At 38.7% G+C, this 21,272-nt stretch overlaps 1 protein-coding gene across 1 annotated transcript; it reads left to right on the forward strand.

Annotated features, from left to right (window-relative positions):
• Nucleotides 1-8,888: 8,888 nt before the first annotated feature.
• LOC115632719 lies at nucleotides 8,889-20,519 on the forward strand. The gene is made up of 6 exons (XM_030529964.1): nucleotides 8,889-8,903; nucleotides 13,243-13,295; nucleotides 13,674-15,650; nucleotides 17,093-18,043; nucleotides 19,341-20,032; nucleotides 20,101-20,519. Exons 1-6 carry the CDS (start codon nucleotides 8,889-8,891, stop codon nucleotides 20,517-20,519), a joined length of 4,107 nt encoding a protein of 1,368 aa, XP_030385824.1.
• Nucleotides 20,520-21,272: the final 753 nt, after the last annotated feature.

The raw sequence follows: 21,272 nt of genomic DNA on the forward strand, positions 1-21,272 counted from the left end.
GAACTAAAATAAAAGCAACAACGAACTCTCTAACTGTTCTTCCAGTATTTGTTTGATTAGCTGCTTGTGCTTGTGTTTAAGTTCTTATGGCTTAATTATATGGAGCTACCGGCACTTAACTGTCGTTCGCTATCTACACACGTTCTTAATGAACCGCCTTTATCGCATGTTTGTAGCTCGGATTCCAATTTATTTTCAATTCCAAATTCGAATTTGGATCTTAATTCATCAGTGTTCCGTTGAATATCCCCTCTTATTAAATTGGGCGATTTATTATGTTTTAAATAAATTACAGTCATCAAACGATTTACAACTTTTACATGCTAATTAACAATTCTCTAGCTTTAATTGCTTGCTGGCACGATCCAATTCTTAACACATCAAAAAAAAAAAAAACTTTCGACCCAGTAGCATTTGCTAAAGGGGTCCCGAATTAAGGTTAATATTCAGTAATCAGTATGTGCAGCACAAATCGGCCTGGTTATCGTTAAGTTCATTCGAAACTTAAATCAGAACTTTGCTTTTGTTTTAATTTTTTTCTTGTTTTTATATAACACAACAGTTTTACATTTTTTATTAATGGGACCATGCTTACAGAATTTACACAACTACAAGTTATTTCAAATTTCATTTCGTGCTGAGCTTATTATTGTCTGCTGTGCCTAAAAGTCAAACGCAGTCTAGATAATAAGTATTCATGTAAGGGCAGCATTATTGGTATTTTGCGATTAGGATATTATATTGGTGTATACTGCTTAATCGCTACTAGTCCTGGAAGTTTTATTTAAATTTTAACTCGATTTAAGCTATCTAGTACTTCTTAAGTAATCCGTCTGCCTGTAAGTAGTTGTAGTAGTAAGTAGTTGGCAAGAATAAAGAATATACTAAATCATGGAATTACACTTGGTCTAATTTTTATTCAACATATGTATGTACATATTATTAAAAGTGTAATCAGTGTACCTTTATCAGTCTAACCACTTTTTCAATTGTCGACCTGCCAACTCTTTATAAGGGTGCTGCCAATTTATCTTTATAGTAGCGCAACAATTATTGCATCGATATTATGTCAGTTAGGGAGAAGTCTTGTGTCGCTTTAGCCTTTTCCGCATAATATTTACACTAACAAAGGCAATATCTTTGTTCATTTTTGTCCATTTCTATAAGCTTTATTTAAATCCAATGTATTTTTTACGCCACCATCAAATATAACCCCGACCAATATTTTCCCTTACTAAAAAGTCATATCTTATTGCGTTTTCCTTGTTTATTGACAGCAGCAATATGATTAGAGGAAATGGAAAATAATGCTGTGGCCTATCACGTTATTGAGATTATGTTACGCTCTGATTAATCAGATTTTGAAAGCGACCCTTATGGAGATTGTTTAACAGTTCCTAAACAATGTTAGGTCATTCATCAAGCTAAGGTGAATTTCATTACTGCTTTTAAATATTATAATAGAACAGTGTCTTTAAATAGAGAGCTTCAAGAATAACGACAAAATAAGAAAAAACCTTCTCAGTTTTGTAGGCTAGCAACTGTTGCTATTAATCAACGATACACAGCTATACTGTTTTATGAGATGGCAGTTACATTTTATGCGCATTGCTCCATAAATTGAATTTAAATGCAGCTTGTTAACAATTTGTCGATTGGCGCGTGCTAATGCTAGACCCTTGTGAGCAGCAATAAACTCATTTATAGGCTTTAATTGATTGCTAAGCAATCAAATGTATACATAATTGTTGTTGCGATGGCATACTGGGTTGACAAAATTAGACGTCGGTATGCATATTGACAGAAACTGAACTAAGCTGGAGAAGCTTATTATGCGACAACACGAGTGGCAATTCGATGTGTCCAGCGTCTATGGAGCTGCACAGCATTATAACTGGAATTGAGTCAACACTTTGCGGTATTTCTGTATTTATTTTTTTACACACTGTGGCGCGCGCGCTTGAAATTTGAAATGTGCGCTGCGTGCCCGCACTTGCCAAATAATTTCGTATCGAACGGAAAGCCTTGGCGACTGCACAGACAACATTGTCGTCGTGGCCTAAATAAAAAACTGTCCATTGTGCTATAAAAATAAAACAAAAATGAAAACAAAACAAAGTCAGAGTGCCCCTGTAATGGCAATAAATATTATATTGAGCTTGCAAATATTTTCAAAGTGTTACCCAAGCTTTAAAAATGCTGTCTCAATATTAATTTATTTTGGTTGACTTAAAGTCGACTTTTTGCTTTCAGTTAAAAAATTCTAAATCTCAATTAAAATGTTCACAGTTTATTCTTAGTTTGTTCAGCTTTAATATGCTTACTTGTTTAATTCGTAAAATACATGTTTTACTGATTAATGCTGGGATTTATTAGAAATGTGAGGTTTTATTGTAAAAATTATTTTTTAAATTCTAGATCGGTCGAGAGTTTGGATAATGATGCCATCTTTATCTCAAATATTTCACAAATATAAATTATATACATATAAAATAAATATACACATAAAAGGCGGAAAAATTGCTTGTAAGTTGACAGAATTCACATTCTGATTGAGGAGCTCATTTCTAAACCAAAAATAAAACAATCCGTTTGTTTTGACATTGCTGTTAAGCATTTCTACAATATTTACTAAACATCTAAGAACGTTTAAACACATTTACAGGGTAGAGTGTAAAATAAACTAAGTAAGGGCTCGATTGATGGATGCCCAAATATTCAAAACACCATCTAAAAGGCGATAGTTAAGATAATTAATTGATTAAAAAGTAAATGAAACATATGCAAACAAATGTCGAACAATATCATCAAATAAAAATAAAGTGTAAAACAATATATATGTATATAAATTAATAATTTATATATAAATAAATACATATTCATGACCATAGTTATATTTTCGTTTTCCACAAAGTATTACAAAAATATTTGCTTATTAGTTTTTGCCATGTTTTTTTAAAATCGTTTTGCATTTATTTAAATGTATATTTTCTCTTATTTTCAGCTCCTCGGAAGGGGAATTTTTCAAACAATATTTTTAGATCCTAGAAATCTTGGGTAAGAAATCTTAAACAGTCAGTCCAATTGTTATAATAACTTTCAAAGCATGCTTCAGATGCTTTTAGTTGTTTATTTTCTGCTTTAATTAACATAAATGTCTCACTACAAATTCGAAAAGCTTGATGCCTACTTATTTTGTCGTAGTATTAAAATATACTTTCTTATTTAATAAAATACCATCTGCTTTTTTAAAGATACAAGTATATATGGAATGCAGTCCATCTGTAACGTGTTTTGGAAGGATATACGCAAGCAGCTCCCACCCTAGTGAGTAAATACAAAAAGTAGGCTATGATTTACATATTTCTTTAATGATGATTCAGTTGTTTCTCAAGTCATGTCGTCAGACTTGACTTCTGCTTAGAATACTTAATTGTTGTAAATACATTTATATAAATAGGTTGGGTATTAACTTTTAGTATAGCCCTTGCCTTGCCAGCTAAAGAGTTCCTTGTCATATTCAGTTGCTAATAATAGAATTATACACACGTTCATAAAAAATTTCACTGTCGCATTTAAATTGTTGCCCATAAAATGTACGAAAACAAATTTTCCTTTTAAATGCTTTTAAAACAAGTTAACGCGACGCAAAACCACTTTCTTTAATAATTCATAAAAAAGATAAGCGTGTTGTTGGCACAAATATGCTTTATGTGCTTCAGGGCAGCAGATGAGCATAAAATTCTATGAGAACTCGTCACGTCTACAGCGAAGAGAGATTTTGAGACTGGCCTGACACTCTTGCAACCAACTAAAGTTCACTGCCAACTAATTGCAGTTAGAAGAACACAACAACAAACAGCACCAGCAATAACTTCGGGTTGGTCTGAGAACCAACTCCATAATTGGGTTACTGGCTGCACTGACATGAACAGACAGACTACACATGAATACCATATAACTGTCGGTTGCATTAACCGCAAATAACTTTTATTATATACCATAATACAAGCTACCCTAGTCCCAGCTGCAGGCACAACCCACAATACAACAACTACAACAATTACAGCAACGGCAGTGTAGATTCTGGGCATGCAAGGTAGGGTGTCTCTTTACAAAAACTTAAAACCCATTCAAGCATTTCTTTTAGAATAATAATAAATTATTTATTTCATTTATTATTTGTAGCATTGCATATGAGTGGAATTTTGATCCATTGGAAACTATATATAATTATTCATGCAATACATGCATTATTTGAAGTATGAAGTAATTCAAATTTTCTGACTTATATTCGCTAAGTGCACTGAGTATTATTTAATAATTTGTTTAGTTCTTTACTTTTTTTTTAGCAGGAGTAATAGCGTCTGACTAATAAGTGCTGCAAATCAGTGAATTCCCCGAACAAGTCGGACTCGTTATAAAATAAATGTAATTCTTACGTAAATTTCCAATTGAAATAAATACAATATTTCTTTACTTTAATAATTACCTTATTCGTTAGATGGCTATGGTGAAGGGGAAATTTCTAAAATGCAAACAACAGGATACCTGCTTGTATGGGCGAACTCACACCCTTGGCTGGTTTATACATATCTACAATATTTTAAAGCTTTCTTCAACACACACACATACACCCGGGAAAATCTATCCATTATTTGGGCGCAAAATTAATAAAAATAACAATACAATTCTCGGGTAGACCGCTAGCTTTGACTTGGAAAAGGATCAAGCAGTTATCTAGCATAAGCAATCGCTTAGATAGCCCCTATATTAGCCTGCTAACTGAGGGACAATAATGAAGCCTTAATCCTCTTTAATTTTAAAAGTGCAGTTTTTTTTGTACAGAGCCGGCTAGATCAGCCTTGCTCGAACTCACAGATTAGTACTCTTCCAGGGCCTCAGAAGCTTGAAGGAGACTGGCGGCATACAGATCCCTTTATTTTCAAGAGCATGCTTCTGGGTTAGCTTGTCAAGAGATCTACGGCAGTCACTGATGATTCTGAAGTTGTCTACATTAGTATCAACTGCTTTAACCGCCGCATACGAGTATGTACGTGTACATTGGCCGGCTACCACCTGAGTCCTATGCCCAGATCGGAGCATCAGTCGTAGAATTGGATATAAGGTGTTATTAACACTAAATACTTCATCGCTAATAAAGTAACATTTTCCAATGAAATATGTATAGCAAATGTTTTCGATATACACCAAAAGATGGAGCTTCGACTAGCCATTTAGAAACCATTATCTTTTTTTTTCTAAGAACGGACATCGACTCGTTTTTTAATCCTGATCCGTAATATATATAATTTGTGGGGTCCTTCTGTGGGTACAGGCTATAAAAACCAAAGCTTATGACCCCATCTCCAGCATAACCCAAGTCTTTTTTGCACTATTTATCAACTTGTTCATACTATATTTATCCATCGATATTTCGTGCAAAACTTGCTATATAATGACAGCAAAAAAATTATTTCGCAATTCTCTGGGATCGCCCTAATGCTAAGGTTTGTACGCAGGTTTGTGCCATAAACAACGGTTTCTGTTGCATATGCATGGCGTTGTTATGCTATCCTGTGCCTAGTCGTAGCACGTGAAGGTCAAACTTAATTGGCCAAGTATAGGCAACGACATCGGTTCAACTCACACACACACACATACATATATATATACAAGTATATACATACATACACGCATTCGAGCCCCTCACAACCGTTGGCATGCGGCTGGCGGTTTCTTTTTAAAAATAGGCTTCAAGGTCCCCCAACACACTGCCTGGCTAGCTGGCTGGCTGGCTGGCTGGGTGCCTGACTGACTGACTTTTGCGCTCTTCAGGGCACGCGTTTAACTGTCCGTACAACAAAAACGGCAACAACAAACAGTGCTGTTTCGATTTATCGACTTTTGATGGCTCTATGGTTGCGTTCAGAGTGCGCTTGGGACTTCATTTTATTTATTTATTTTTTAACTTTTAGTGATTTGCAGCTATTTTTGTATGCATCCCAGGTTGTGAGCGAGCCCCGTTAAGACTCGAAACCATAAATCTTGTGGCAATTTTATTGATTTTTGCGTGTGTGGCTTACACTTGGATGTATTTCCTACCACCATTCCGTTTGGGGGCAAGTCTATTATCATCGCCTGCACTCACAGTGCAATTGGTATTAATTTGCCAGCTTAAAGCGCAGTAGCGCACAATTTATCTGCAGGCCATCTAAAAATAAAGGCGCAAATAATCATAAATAATACGATCGTTGACTTTCTGTGTTCCTTGCTGCTCATAATCATGAGCTTGAAAATGTGTCAGTGGGAGCTGAAAATATGTGTACGATTCTCATTGAAATAAATGGCATATTGAAGGCGTAATGAAGACCTACAATACGAATGCCAGCTATAATTTGCAATCGTAGGAAATGAACGAGCTAGGGCGCAAACTTGACTATAAAATTTAGTAAATTATGGTGGCTATGCGGAGACTTGTGATAATCAGAGTATCAAGGCCTTTCTAAAATTATTTCATGTTTGAAGTGGTTTGTTTTTGAGACAGCAATGTCCATTGCCCCAATCTCCATACGATGTTATTCGATTTAGTTGTTGAATGAATCTCATAGAACAATGCATAATTATAAAACTCATCGTTTGTTCTTAGATTCGTTTCTTAAAAATAATACGCTTGATTGTGGTTTCTGATTACCTTCTGGTAGGAAACAGATGTCCCTATTGTAGATTTTTCTTTATTAAGAAAACCAATACAACTTACAATTGATAGCCGAAAGATCATTTGAATTTCTTAAAGAGCCTTTAAAAAAAATAGTATGTATGCATAAGAGATGATCGTCAAATAAATCAATGCCCCGATTTGGAAATATGACATCGATAAATCTTTTTTTACATAAATTTATTGATTTAAAAGAATCAAAAGCAGGGCCAAATAAAGACTTGAATTTTTTTCAAAAGCTAAAGCTGTTCTTGCTTTGCAAAAAAATTACGACAGTTCCATAATCTCCATGATATTATTTCAATGAAAGAATAGTTATTAATTATTTTTTTTTATAATTTTTTTATAATAACGATCAGATCAGACGAGCCTGTATTGCTGGGAATTGCTGTTAATGATGTCTTTACGAGTGGACGTTTGTTTGTTACTCTTTAATCCTTTAAAGCTATTTTCACCACTGACTACAAGTGGCCGAGCGGACTTATATCCGGTGATTGTGCAGATCAGCTTCAGAGATTATTGCAATCTTCACAAATATAATTAATTTTATATACATACATGGCTTTTATTTTGCACAACCTAATCCGTAGTCACAACGAAACCATGACACACATATTTGTTCTTGATAAACGTTCATTACTGCGTTGTCCTGGAACATTTTGTATCCAATCGGAGCATTCTAATGAATAGTATAATGCTAGTGTATCAGACTAGTGAACTATATAAGAATTGCAACACAAAAAGAAAACGAAGGATAGGTTAATAAACTGTGATTTTCTCATTTAATTGTCCAGAATAGTAGTTCTATTTCTGCTCCAGAGTAAATACAAAATAGAAAATTTATGATTATTACCAATAATTTACAAATGCCACTCTTTTAGCGCCTTTTTCAGTATGGCTCTGATGGTTCAAGGCCAAAAATGGTATTAATTTGATCGAAGTTGTTAATTCGCTGGTTGCTTTCTCGTTTGTTTCTTGACTCTTCATTTTTAGGCGAATCACTTCGATAAACACTTTCAATAGGCTCTTTTTCAACCATTTAACGCGAAACAAGTTTGGGTCTTAAGTCTTTCGTTTTTTGCTTGTTCTTCTGTCCATTTTGCGCTAATTGTAATCGCGTTCTCCACTTCTGCCCTCTTTTGACAAAACGCTTCATGTGAAGCGCTGCGCACTCAATCAAGCCAATAAACGACACATTAATCACCGTTCCAGCTCGCACAGTAGCCGAGCTCGCGCCCAGTTTGCCAATCAATCGCCTTTTAACAAGCTAACGCGAAAGAACAAAAAAGTGGTTTGCAAGAATTACGAGTATGTTTTAACAAGATGCTTATCAAGAATTTCTAACACCTTGATGCATGAATATCAATTTTGAATGGACTGTTATTTGGCCAAAACACAAACATAGCGATGAGTAGGTTGTGTAAGCTAGAAAAGCGAACTGCTCATACACGTAGATGCCCGGCAGCTGATAAGCGAGGCTTGCCAAGGCGCCTGAATACGTGCCGCGCACGCAAGTTTCTCTTAAGTGGCTCGGCGCTCTCTGGCTGCCCAAAACGTGCCAACTCTTACACCTGCGGCTTAACTTGGCCATTTCTTTGGGGCCACATTGCTATTGCTATTGCTGTCGTCGTCTCCGTCTCTGTCTCTGTCGCAGTCGCTGCTGCTTCTGCTTCTGCTGTCGCCTCTACCCGTTGCGCATTGCTAATGAAAATGTTATAAACAGCAACGCTGGGCCGTCGCACGAATCAGTTCATCTGCTGTCGCTGCCTGGTCTGGTTCTAGAGGTGTGTTACTCCTCTCTTCATCCACTCAGTGCGTGTGTCCGTGCGTGTGTGCTCCTTCTGAGCCAAAAGCTACAAAGACATTTATCGTTCTCTACTCGACAGTGCAGTGCCTATAGATTATACAAAAAAAGAAGAACAATCTCATACAACTGGCGCTTCAAAAGGATTCTCGTTTTGTGTGTGCGTGTGTGTGTGCGTGTGTGCCTCTGTTGTTCTTCTTGTTGCTGTTAATTGCAAACAGATATAGCCGCGTGATAACAGTGCATTTATTTCATTCACAGTTCAAGGACGCTGTGAAGGCTGCTTTGCTGATTGCTATTTGGCCAGAGCAAAACGAAATTAACTTCGTTACTAAGAATCACACACAAAAAAAAAGACAAACAAAAATGCGCTTTTTAATTGTAAGTAATAAAATAAAATACAACCATGGTGTAAAGTGGACAAGAAACTAGTTTAGTTTTGTGTGACGACGACAATTAATTGCCGAGTTGCCGTTGAACTCATTAAGCGTCTATCAAGTTCGTGACTTAAGTCTCTCGAATTAAATTCTTTCGCTCGGCCGTGCTGTGCTGCTTTGAACTTTCACTGCGTGACATCGCGCCAAATTAGTTCTTTACCCATTTATTTTTTTGGCGAGAGCTAAAATCTATGCAAATATTGAGAATGAGATTTATGATTTGTGTCGGCTTTAAGTTAATAAGGAACCAATTTTCGAATAAAACGATTATGCGAGTTTTTTTCTTCGTGGAGCTCTAATTTATTGCTTGATATATTGGGGAAGTGGAAAACAGTTGAATTTTAACGTTAGATTTGAATTGTTGCTATGATTCTTAGTTTCTTTTTCATTTCCTTAATAGTTACAAAGATGCCAAAAGATAAATTTACATATCATTTGCATATACGAGCTAAGCTTAGTTGGTGGGTGGACATAGAAAGTAAATCAGATTTGTTATCTATAATAATATGTGAATAGTACTAGATATGTTCTTTCTTAATGTGGGAGTAATGAGACTTCTACTGTTGAAAAAGCAGTGTATCAAATATCTATAAGTTCTACACTTTGAGTTGAAATATCGGAAATATTGAAGAGAGATCTAAATATAACTCGTTCAATTTTTTTTATCATCCTAGCAACAAAATGTTCTAAAAATCTAACATTTCTTGGAAATTTTGATGACAAAAGTGCAGAGAAGACATATTGTTGAAACTCACATTGTTGAAACGCACATCTTAGTTTTCACCTGGAAGTGTTGTCGTTGAAGGTCAGAGAATAAAGCTCTGCTTTGAAGAATTACTTTCATTTTTTAACAAAATATAAAATAATATTGAAGAAAGCCTACAAGTAATTGTCATTTAAATAAGCAATATTAAGCCATTTCATAATATGGAAAAAAATAAAAATATGTTAATTCTGAAACCAAAAAGAATTAAGTTTTTTTGCAATATAAAATTTTCCATAGTAGGTTCAATTTATTTCAAAGCTGTGTTCAACAAACTCTGCTGGATTTTTTAAACAAATTAAAAAACTTTAATAAAACAACTAAAGATCATAGGTTCCCTAAAACGTTTAACTAAATTCCACAAAGTCAGACCTATCTAAATGTCCTTTGACGATGATATTTGAAATATTCATTACATATAGAACATAAAAATAAATATGATTTTTTACAGAATGTATTCAGAACCTAAGACAGTCACATTCCAAGAGCCGATTATCGATTTGCTATTAAAAGTGAAAATTATTACGCATGGTACATTAGCACACGCGCCTCTGGACTCATCATATTATTGACGACTGATGCATTATTCATGCTTCCTTCCAACAAGCCCTTAAACGTAGAAGTGCGTCAACTTGGCAGCCAATTCAAAAAAGAAAAAGGAACAATTTTATAATTTTGAAATATGACACACAATTAAATGCCCAAAAGTTCAGTTATGACTTCATTATTCAATATGCCTACAAGGCAATCAATATTCCAGCGACGTCAGAGAAGCATGCGTAGGCTTCATAATTGTAGACAAGAAGCATATTAATAATTAATGCCAAGGAATGCCAGAAGTTCTTTTGGAAGAAAGACTCTGGATGACAGCTTTTGAATAAAGTTTATTATCAATAATACTGCATAGCAACGATCTCTACATTCCTACAGCGATTTACATTATAGATTAAACATCATTAAATTTCAAATGGCAGTGGAATGTGACAATGTTTTATTATAATTTTTTTATCAATAACACCATATTCTTTATGACCGTATTATAAACTTCTTGTAGAACCAACATCCAACTGCTTTCAACTTAGCAATCAATCGCAGCTCAATAAAAAGTCTGCAGATTAAAGAAAACAACCCGCTGCGTCTCTGTAATTCATTTTATCTGCAACAGAACAATCTTAGACTCCAAATTTGTATAAAGATGACCGCATAAATGTTTGTGGCCTGAGTATTTTCAGCTATTAAGCATTTTATTTTCAAATAGAATATAAATTAAGACAATGAAAGGCTGTGTAAACTTCGCGCGTTCGAATATTAACCCAGTTTTATTTTTGGACAAGCGCCCGGATTGAAACACACCCAGAACGAGGAATGGTAATGGGAATGGGAACGAGCCCAGGTTTCGAACGTGTGCCGAACGTGGGCTTTTGTTTCGAGGCAGAGCCGTAAAGAAAACGAAACACAAGTAAATGGCTGAGACAAAAGAAAGCAGACAGAAATACATCTTTGCCATAATACCTATAAAGCACTCAGAACAAAGTCTATTAAATAAATAAAGACAGAAATCTTGACAAAATGCATAATGCGTAGAACAGCTTGCAAATACAAAAAATAAATAAATATGAGTGAAAAAATCGAAGCTGCTTTGAAGATCGTTTAGAGTTACACATCATCCGCGCAAACACACATACAAATACACACTCGCACATGCACACCTTGTGAGCGTTTTCGGATTCGTAACAGCCGCTTATCGAGCGCGAGAAATGTTTGGGACCACCTCTAGGTCAATGACTTTCTTGCCATTCCGCCGGGGCAGTGACAATTCCGCTTTGATGGATGGGCCAGCGGTTGCGGGCGGGCATTGTTAGTGGGCTTGTTCTTGTGTGAGTGTGTGTGTTTGTGTGTGTGCTGGGGCTAACGGTTGACGTAGATTGCGTAAATATTGATCTTGCAGAAATAACATGAAGCCGAAACCTCCAGAGAAGTAACAGAAGAAGACGTTGAAGCTGACGCCGAAGCAGGGCAATAAGTTGGAGGTGGAATCGTTTCGAAGTTGCGCAAATATTTATTGAGCGTGTCTGAGCTTATTGATAATCAGTTGAAGTGGCGGTGAAAAGATGCTGGAGGCCAGAACCTGGCAATCAGGCCAACAACAGTACGTGCGGCTCTCACTTTTTAGCGCGCTGTTCAGCGCTTACAAAAATTATGCAAATGCCAACTGACAATCTGACAGGTGGAAGAGCTGCAGGAAGCTTAGAAAGGCTTTCATGCTCGCAAATTTGTGCTTGACCGCATTCTTCTTCTGCCCTGTCATCATGCAAATCTACGTGTGTGGGCTTGATTTTCTGCATAAGGTTCCACAACACTATGCAACACAATATTGAGCCCCAACAATAACGGAAAATGCTATTTCAGCTAAGCATATTTTTGAACTATAAGGGAACTAAAATCTTTTTTTGAAGGCAAGAGTTTTTTAATGAGAATGCTTTAGCCAGCGAACGTGGTATGCAGAGGAAAACCTACATCGAAAACATTATATTTTGGCACCGAAAAGTTGTATTTTACCCTCCAGACTTGATACAGTTTAGTTTGTCCTAAGTGACTGATTGGCGATCAACGCACAGCCCAAACGGTAAATGCTAGGAAGCCGAAACTTACACATGTGTCCTTTCACAGTGAAAGTGAGTGGGAAATTCGAGCTCCAAAGGGGTGAAAACGGACTCCAACGTTTGTATGAAAATTCTGATTAATCCGATCGGTTTTTTGCTATTTTTTTCTGGGGCCTAAATTATAGGCATTTTCCCGTGGAAATAATAAGAGCTACGAAGCTGAAATTTGGACAAAAGTCGTCATTTATAGGGTAGGTGAGCACTGCGAATGGGAATCACTGGAGAGGGCGCCCACAATATTTTAATTTAATTTATCTGAAATTTCACAATTTTATTCCACAATATCATTATTTAATTTTTCGGAAATTTCACAATTTAATTCTCGATTTGCCAGCGCTTAGGTACTTGGTATGAGAATCGCGGCGTAAATATTATTATTTAATTTATCAGAAAATGCACAATTTAATTCCACCAATTTATTATTTAATATTTTATATTTTCACAATTTAATTCTCGATTTGCCAGCTCTTAGGTACTTGGTATGGGAATCGCAGAGGAAGGCGGCGAAAATATTTGTATTTATTTTTTATATTATTATTATACATAGAGCAAGTTTATGCGTCTTTTATTGTACTTCTGAAGTCGCACTGACACAACTTTTTAACTAATTTCGGTGTATTAGTGCCTAAGCAGTGTTTTTGAGAAAGCAGTTCAATGGCTCTGAAATCTACATATATTTATTTATTTATGGGCTAGCTTAAAGTTAAAACTATAAGCTAACAGAGGTTTATAGCCTGGCTACCAGGGCCTTAAGCTACGATAATTAAATATAAGCAATGAAACAAATATAAATTCCTTCTCAATTTCTTGCATTCTCTAAACATCTAAAAAATAATATTTTTGATTTAATTTTGCAGCTGTCAACACTCCTGCTGGCATCGCTGGCGGCCAGCCAGGCTCAGAATGTCGAGTAAGTATAGAATATTATTATTTTTGCCTTGCCTTGCCTTGCCTTGACTTATCTTGCCTTGATTTGTGAATGCTGTGTCATTGCCGTAGAAATAGTATCGCATGATTACCAACAACAAAAACAAAAACAACAACAACAACTACTACAACAATTGTGAAATGCTAGAATTGTGAATTGTGACTAAAACCCTGTGACTAAGCTCTCATGCATACAATAACTAAAAGCTCACCCAATCGTAATCCTCATTAGACTATTAGTAGGCAGCTAGCTTTCGTATGAATACAATACAAAATACAAATACAATAAATAAACAATACCATACCAATAGAAAATCCAATTCGAAACACCAACAAAAACAAACCTAAATTTCGTTTACAGAATTGAAAAGCAAAGGCTGATCAAATTTCCCGACGATTTCGATCCCAGCGAGCGCCAACCGTCCGACACATTGCCCAAGCCCGACAAGGTGGACGAGGCCAAACGCATACTCGAACAGATAGCCAAGGTGAACGAACAGTTTGGTTATGTGAAGAAACAGCCGGAAAAGCCCAAACTACCGCCCATACTCGACTCGAGTCAGTATTTATTCCCCAAGCCCGCCTATCAGCCCTTCCATGCGCAACAGCACCATTTTCCGGGCAGCAACGGGCAGACCCTGCTCGAACCCTCGATACGTGCTGTGAAGCTGACGCGTGACGGGCTCCTGGCCTACAATGTGCCGCCCAAGGTGGGTAACCCGGCCAAGAGTGAGAGCAAAAAGGAGAAGCCCCCACAGCTATATTACCGCCCCAGTCAGGTGCTGGTGCCTGCGCCCAGTTCTCCGGAAGAGGTCAAACAGTTGCCCGCACATTTCGCCATTCCCGTCCACTTGTATAAACTGAATAAGGAGCAGTATTTGAGGGAACATGCACCGCAGGAGTATCGCGTGAAGGGCTACAAAATCATTGGCGATGTTGATAGTTTTTACGGCAAGGCCAAGTCTATTTCCCAGCGGGGCAAGAACACGCCCAAGTATCATCTATTCTTTTTGCCACGTGAGTTGGCGCTCAATGAAGATGGCACGCTCAAGAATGGACCTAGCAACTCGAATAGCACCACAACCAAAGCACCGCCGCCCTCAACTAGTCCTCCCCCAACTATCAGCAGTGCTAAGGAAAAGGAGTCCCGCTTGGAGGACAGCAATAACAGAGAGAAGCTGTCGGGTCGTCCGTACCGCGTGCAAGCTAGTGCCTCCAGCAACAGCGCTCAAGACGCCCACAGCCAACATATAAACACCCAGGCCCAGCTCCAGAGCAATCGCAAGCGCATTAAGCCATTGCGGAACAAGGAAACCCAAGTAAATGCCATGGCCCAACAGTCGCTGGCCGGCGGCGGCGTGGCCACGCTCTCCTCCAACATCAGAATAACCCCAGCACCGAGTCATGCTGTCAATGCTCAGTCGCAGGCACAAACAGCAACGGCATCCGCATCCCAAACCAACGCCAATCCCAATCTGAGTCCCAATCTTAATGGGGGCGTTGAACAACTGATGCCCACTCGTAATCGCTTGAATCCATTTCGCGTGACAAACATCAATTTGGCCGACATGCAGAATCAGACCTCGACGGCCATAAAGAATGCATTCCAGAACATTTTCAAGTTTCCCTTTCGGCCAGCCACTGCGGACCAACAAGCTGTGACTGCAGCATCACCTGCAGTGATGGAGAGCGTGCCGCTCCAGTCGCCTCATCAGGCACTCGCACATCCCGGCCCCATGCAGCCCTTCTACACCATCGGCGCTCAACAGTACGATTACAAGTGGGACGATGATCAGGAGGGTGCGGGCGATGGCAGCAACAGCAGCGCCAACGAAGACGACACCATCGAGCAAGTGGACAATAATGCCGCCGAAATCGACAGCAGTATGTCGGCTGAGAAGCATCTGTTCGCGCACAAGGCCCAACACTTGATGCACAGTGTGGGAGCATTGGCCACAGCCCATCATGGCACCCAGAAGCAGGCTCTGCGCGAAGGCGGCATCATCATACAGCGGTTGAAGGTGCGCAAGGGCGGCATAGCGATAGCGGGTCCAGGGGGCGTGGCTACTGCCGGCAGTGGCGGCACAGCGATTGTCGGCCCCGGCGGCTATGCGCTCACGCATCCCCGTAGCCTAACGATTGCTGGTCCCGGTGCCAAAGTTATAGCCATACCAGCCGATGTCGATCTTAAGAACGCACTACAGCGCACAAATCTCGAGGCTAAGAGCTTTCCCCGCGAAGGTAAAGTGGTCGCCACTGGTCCTACAGTCTATTATGCGCCGCCCACGGGCACGGACTACGGATTAGAAGAGGAGGAGGAGCCACAGTTCCAGGGGCCGTTTGAGGCTTGAGTTCTCTTTACGTTTTGCATAAGCTATATACGTTTATACGTTGTCGAAATTCATGAGTTCTGATTCACCAAACGGGCTTAGGCATTGTTGGTAAGCGGCTTCATAAAAATGAAACTACGAACAATGCATGTTCGATAAAGTGGACAGTCAGCTTAGTATCCCAACACACCCGATATAGCACTACTTTTCAAAACATTCCTTAAGTTGTTCGTCATTTTAATTGACTACTTTACAAGCTAATATTTATGTTTGCGGTATCTCTTTAAATTATTGAAACAAACTAATTTTTAGTTGTATCTCTTTAGATTATTGAGGCAAACCTTTTTTATGATATAGAATCGAGTTAACAACATTTTCATATAGCCGTTAACTATAAGGTAGAGCAAAAATGTGTTAATTTCAAATATAACAACAAATTTTGAGACCCCGAAAAGCTTTTCTTTCTTATTGGAGTAGATTTTTTTTTAAGAGTAAAAAATAAGATGTTTTGTTGACCCCATCAGTAGTTGATTTCGAATAGCTTTATTTTTGAGAGTAAAAATAATATCCTATTAATAATCTTCAATTTATATAAGGCTCTTTAATCGGATTATTTGTATACGCACTATTTTGGGTTATATGAAGAATATTGCTCCAAATTCATAGATTTATTGAATCTTATTAGATTTTGTTTTTGAACATTATTTATTAAGAAGTTCGGAAATAGAGCTTGCGGAATTGTATAGGAAACAACAGATGAAATTGCTATAAAATATTAAATACTGATAAATACTGACTTTGAAAATATTTTCATTTTTGCGCAGTTTAAGTTCCTTTAAATCAAATTACAAAAAAGATAAGAATTTGAAATACGTCTGATATTGTAAAAGCATTTAAACATTTATACAGGTATCCCATATATACAAAAGCATTTTCAAATGTAGTTTCTAAATAACGTCCACTTTTTCGACCGTGCACTGTACAGACTTGATTACAAGCTCATTTACCCCTTCTTTGCCTTAATTTGGAATCAAATTTATGAATTTTGGACCCCGTAAGCATGAACGTAATAATTTGGCAAATAATGATTTAAATCTTTTGTGACTGTTAGTATTTTTTTATTTTACCAACTAAGTTCGACAATAAATGTTTGTATTGTGTAATTTGTGCATTGCTTTCATCTTGTCTTTAATGTACGAATCCATACATATGTATATAGAAAACAGACACACACACACACATTTATCTTTTGTGCATACACCACGCCCACTAATACTCACATACATACATTTGCATGCCTGGCCACACTACTAACAAGTGCGCATACCTATTCCGTTAACCTACTTCTGTATATATGTAATTTGTATAAATCAATCTCTCACTTTTCCTATGCTTTCCACCTCCTCTACTCCTTCACCTCGAACCCATCCACAAAATCTGCAACACAAAGTCCACATTGGCGCCTCGCAAGTTACGAAACTTGGCCGCTACGCCAAACGCCATTACTGACCTATGCAGCGCCTGCCCCCGCACCAGCAGCCGCTGCCGCACCCACGCCCGAGAAGCTCCAAGTTGCTGCTCAGTCACAGACTCAGCCAGAAGAGGCTAAGGAGCAGCCAGTGTTGCCAATCGGTGCATTTTATCAAGCTCCTGCTAAGCTCCTGCTGCTGAACTCGCCGTATTTTGCAGCCTACAGTTTGCCTCTGGCTTATGTGGCGCCATCTAACGTTCAAGCTGAGCTTGCGACAACAACAACAACCGTCAAGCCCGCAGCCGGCGAAAAAGAAGACGAAGAAATACGAAAGCTAGAAATGGAGATTGAAACGTTGCAAAAGCTTCAGGCTGCCGAGTCACAGAGCCAAGACACAAACCCAGCGGCGGGAGATCTGAAGAACGATGTACGTTTGCGCGCAGCCATTGGAAAAATAAATCCGAACTATGTGATCGAGGAAATTGTCACAGTGCCGGGCAAACATGTGATCTCCAGCACATCACTGCAACGATTGCGCATCGAGAACCAAAGACTGCTCGCAAGACAGGCACAACCTGCCAAGCTACGCAAGGCTGGCAAAAAAGTTCGAGTAGTGCCACCCGTTAAGGTGGAGGCCACAGGACGCACTCGCACATCGGGCAATGTGCCACAAATACCCTTCGGCACATACTTTCTGCCCTACCACAGTGACCAGGCACAGGCCATAAATGGACGGAAACAGGCTGCGCTCATACTGGAGCCCCACTCCAAGGCCGTTGTAGGCAATGGTGGCACAGCCATTTCCACCCCAATTTCGAAGGCGCTGCTAAAGAAGGGAGTGCCCACAAATGTCTACTTTAATCCCGAGTCGGTGGCCATAGCGGGCGTGGGTGGCAAGGCGCATGCGGCAGCCGATCTGGAGCTGGACTTGTTCAACTGAGCGAGCCACTGGGCTAGGGTTCTTGACATATAGCATAAAGTCCATTCAGAGAGCTAATCAAACTATTTGTTTAAAAGTATTTATAACTCATCCTACATTCTTTTGTGATCAAAGCTCAACTTTTAATCGACCCTTTTACAAATATTACGAATAGCCATGTGAATTTAATTTAAAAGTATCAAGAACCCTTCCCAAAGCTCGGCGTGCCAATCGAGGCCAGTAAGCTGCTAAGTGAAATTAAAATCCGTGTCATGTTTAGTTGTATATACCCATAAAGAAATAAATTAGTGAACCTGTGTAAGATATAACGCTTTGTAGTCGCTATCATCGCATCAACTATTATGCCACCATGTAGTCGTAGAAGGTTTAATTTTGTATCCATAGCTTTTTTCCCCTATTTTTTCTCATCTGTAAGTTGCACACAGTTTCATGGCAAACTTTTTGCTTCAATGAAGTAAAGGCGTCTTTGGAATTGTCCCCAAAAGCAAATTTCAAATAATTGTGGAATAATGCAAAAGATCTGTAGAAACATCAAAACCGTCTTCATAAGATTAAAATGAAACCCATATTGTCAAGTAATAAAGTAAAGAAGATCATAAAATCTTCTCGAAAATTAATCTAAGAATAATGAATGCGAACTAGCAGTAGAAGTATCGATTTCCTTTTATAAAGATTTTGAACCTTTTTTTCGTTTTTAAACAATTTCATCAATAATTTCTTGATTCAAACAAAGAATCAAATGATTGTTTTGGTTAAAAATTATGTTTGAAAGAACAAGGCATCCTAAGGCTCCTTAAAACCTTTTTAAATCGTTTTTGAATTAAATGAAATTAATCAAAAAATTAGTATAGAACCACTCGAGTGAACTTGATTCCCTATATGAAAAGAACTATGCATCCTTAAGCTCCTTCAAACCTTTTTAAATTGCTTTGAATTAAATGAAATTAAGAAAAACATATCAGAATATCATATCAGATTAGTATAGAACCACTCAAGAGAACTTGTTTCCCTATATGGAAAGAACAATTCATCCTTAAACCTTTTCAAATTGCTTTTGAATTAAATGATATTAATACAAACATATCAGAATATAATATTAAAGTATAGAACCACTCAAGTGAACTTGTTTCATAAAAGGAAGACCCTTCAGATGTTTTGGATCTTTTGCATGCTTGAAAACAGGACATTGGGGACAATTTTTGCAAACGTTTAAAGCTTAAAACACTTTTGTACATAAAATTTATGTAACTTCTACCCATGCCCGCCTTCCCAACTGCCGTTCCCTAGACACAGAGCTTTCTCACCGATCATCTTTGAGGAGTTTCCCTATTATGGAGGCCTGCGCGGACAGTCGTTGCAGCTGCGCGGCGACAACGATGGCAGCGTTAGGAGCTACATTTTGAATTCGCAACAGCATCGAGCACAGCCGCGGGACTCGGATGATACCATTAGTATAGCAGCTGCCAGTATTTCGGCGACTGCGGATGATGACGGTTCTAGCTCGATCTCGGGCGACGCCACTGTTGGTCACTTGCCAGCGTCGCTGCCGCATGACTTTAACAAAATCCAGCTGGCCGCCGCGCGTCTGGTGGCCATACAGGAGATGGCCAAGCGCAAGGGCTCCTTCAGCGATGAGGATAACAAAATCTATGCCAGCAGTCTGCTAGAGTTGGGGCAAGCAGCACAGAATCTGGCACTGTTGCAGCAGACAGGACAGATCAAGGATTTCAGCGTCTTGCTGCAGCCTGAACTGCTGGGTGGACCGCAAAAGAAACCCTCGAACCTTGGATTGGAGGCCAATAATGTGGCTGATCACAAAATCGATGAGCAAAAGATTGAGGAGCCGGTCACAGAACAACATTTCGGACCCGGCGATTTTCTGCCACCCAACAACGAGGACCCCTATGAAGACGTTAACGATAGTGTGGCCATCATGGCACCCAAGAAAGATGCAGCTGTGGCCGAAGCGAAGCCAGTCGGTAAGTCAGGAAAAGTATTTTCAAATACTAACTGTGTTTATTTAAAAAATTCTGTTACTTCCGTTTAGGTCTATCCATAGCTGGCGAGGGCGGAGTGGCCTCTTCCAAGCCAAATGCTGTAGCCCTCTCCGGTCGCAATGGACTGGCCGTCGCCTCACCGAAAGCCACAGCCATTGCCGGAGTCTCGCCCGAGGAGGCAGCTGCCTTCAGCATTTCCTTGCCCTCTCGCAACCAATTGGTCATCAAATCCCCGAACTTGGCGGCGGACAAAACCACGAATGACGACTACGACTACAGCGACATCCCTGCGGTTAATTTCCCGCCTAGCCGTGAATCGCCTGCCCGGCCCCGACTGCCCGTCCACTTCGAGGGCAGCGATGCATTGGTGCAGAAATGGCGCACTGCGATTGCCGAGGAGTATGCGGCACGGAAGGCAGATAAGCCTTTGATTAGAGCGCCAATCAAGCGACGCTTGCATTCAGAATAGATTTAGAGATTTCACTAATTTTGAGATTGTATTTATATGCTCTATAAATTGTACGCGTAACTTTTGTGCCAACTTTTTCAGATTGCCAATAAAAGTTTCAATATTAAATTAACTCTTAACTTATTTGTGTTAAATTCAATTTAAAATCTCCAAACAGACGAGCTGCAATCTAAACTGCATTATGTGCTGTATATAACTAAGTTTTCTAGAGATTTTCAGTCGCTGACTACAATCGAAGGTTTTCTAAAAATACACTATTCACTCACCACCCAGGTTAGGATCTCAGTTTTCTTTACTGCCGACACCAAATCATGCGATATTTAACCAAAAAGAATACAGAAGTGTAGTTGTAAAAGGATCATTAAATACCTTAGACTAGGGTTTCACAAACGGACGACTGACGTCGACTAAAGCTAGTAAGTTAGTTCGCTGGTTATCCAGGGGAAGATACTGACACGATTAGTAGAATAACGTTATGAAAACTGAATATATTGAACATCTAAAGGACCAAGAATTAATTCTCAAGCTCACATACATATGTAGCGGATATTTTTTCGAAGTTAAATGAACTTAATTTGTATTTGCAAGCATTGAACGGAACGGAAATTCGAAAAAGTTCATGCTGTGAAAGAATGGTATTGAAGTGTCTGCAATTTCCATTTGTCACTGTTAAAATTGTTGTAACCACTATTTCAGTGAGAAGATGAAAAAACTCGACTTTTTGAATTGAATTTGTAATCCATTTCAAGACCA

This window comes from Scaptodrosophila lebanonensis, unplaced genomic scaffold, assembly GCF_003285725.1.
Source record: "Scaptodrosophila lebanonensis strain 11010-0011.00,11010-0021.00 unplaced genomic scaffold, SlebRS2 tig00001415-arrow-pilon, whole genome shotgun sequence".
Taxonomy (NCBI): domain Eukaryota; kingdom Metazoa; phylum Arthropoda; class Insecta; order Diptera; family Drosophilidae; genus Scaptodrosophila; species Scaptodrosophila lebanonensis.

What these genes read in the sequence shown, in the direction of transcription:
- LOC115632719 (XM_030529964.1), top strand. An exon ending in AGCCAGGCTCAGAATGTCGA is followed by an intron (nt 13,296 to 13,673) that starts GTAAGTATAGAA and finishes TTTCGTTTACAG; the next exon opens with AATTGAAAAGCAAAGGCTGA. An exon ending in GAGCCACAGTTCCAGGGGCC is followed by an intron (nt 15,651 to 17,092) that starts GTTTGAGGCTTG and finishes TGCAACACAAAG; the next exon opens with TCCACATTGGCGCCTCGCAA.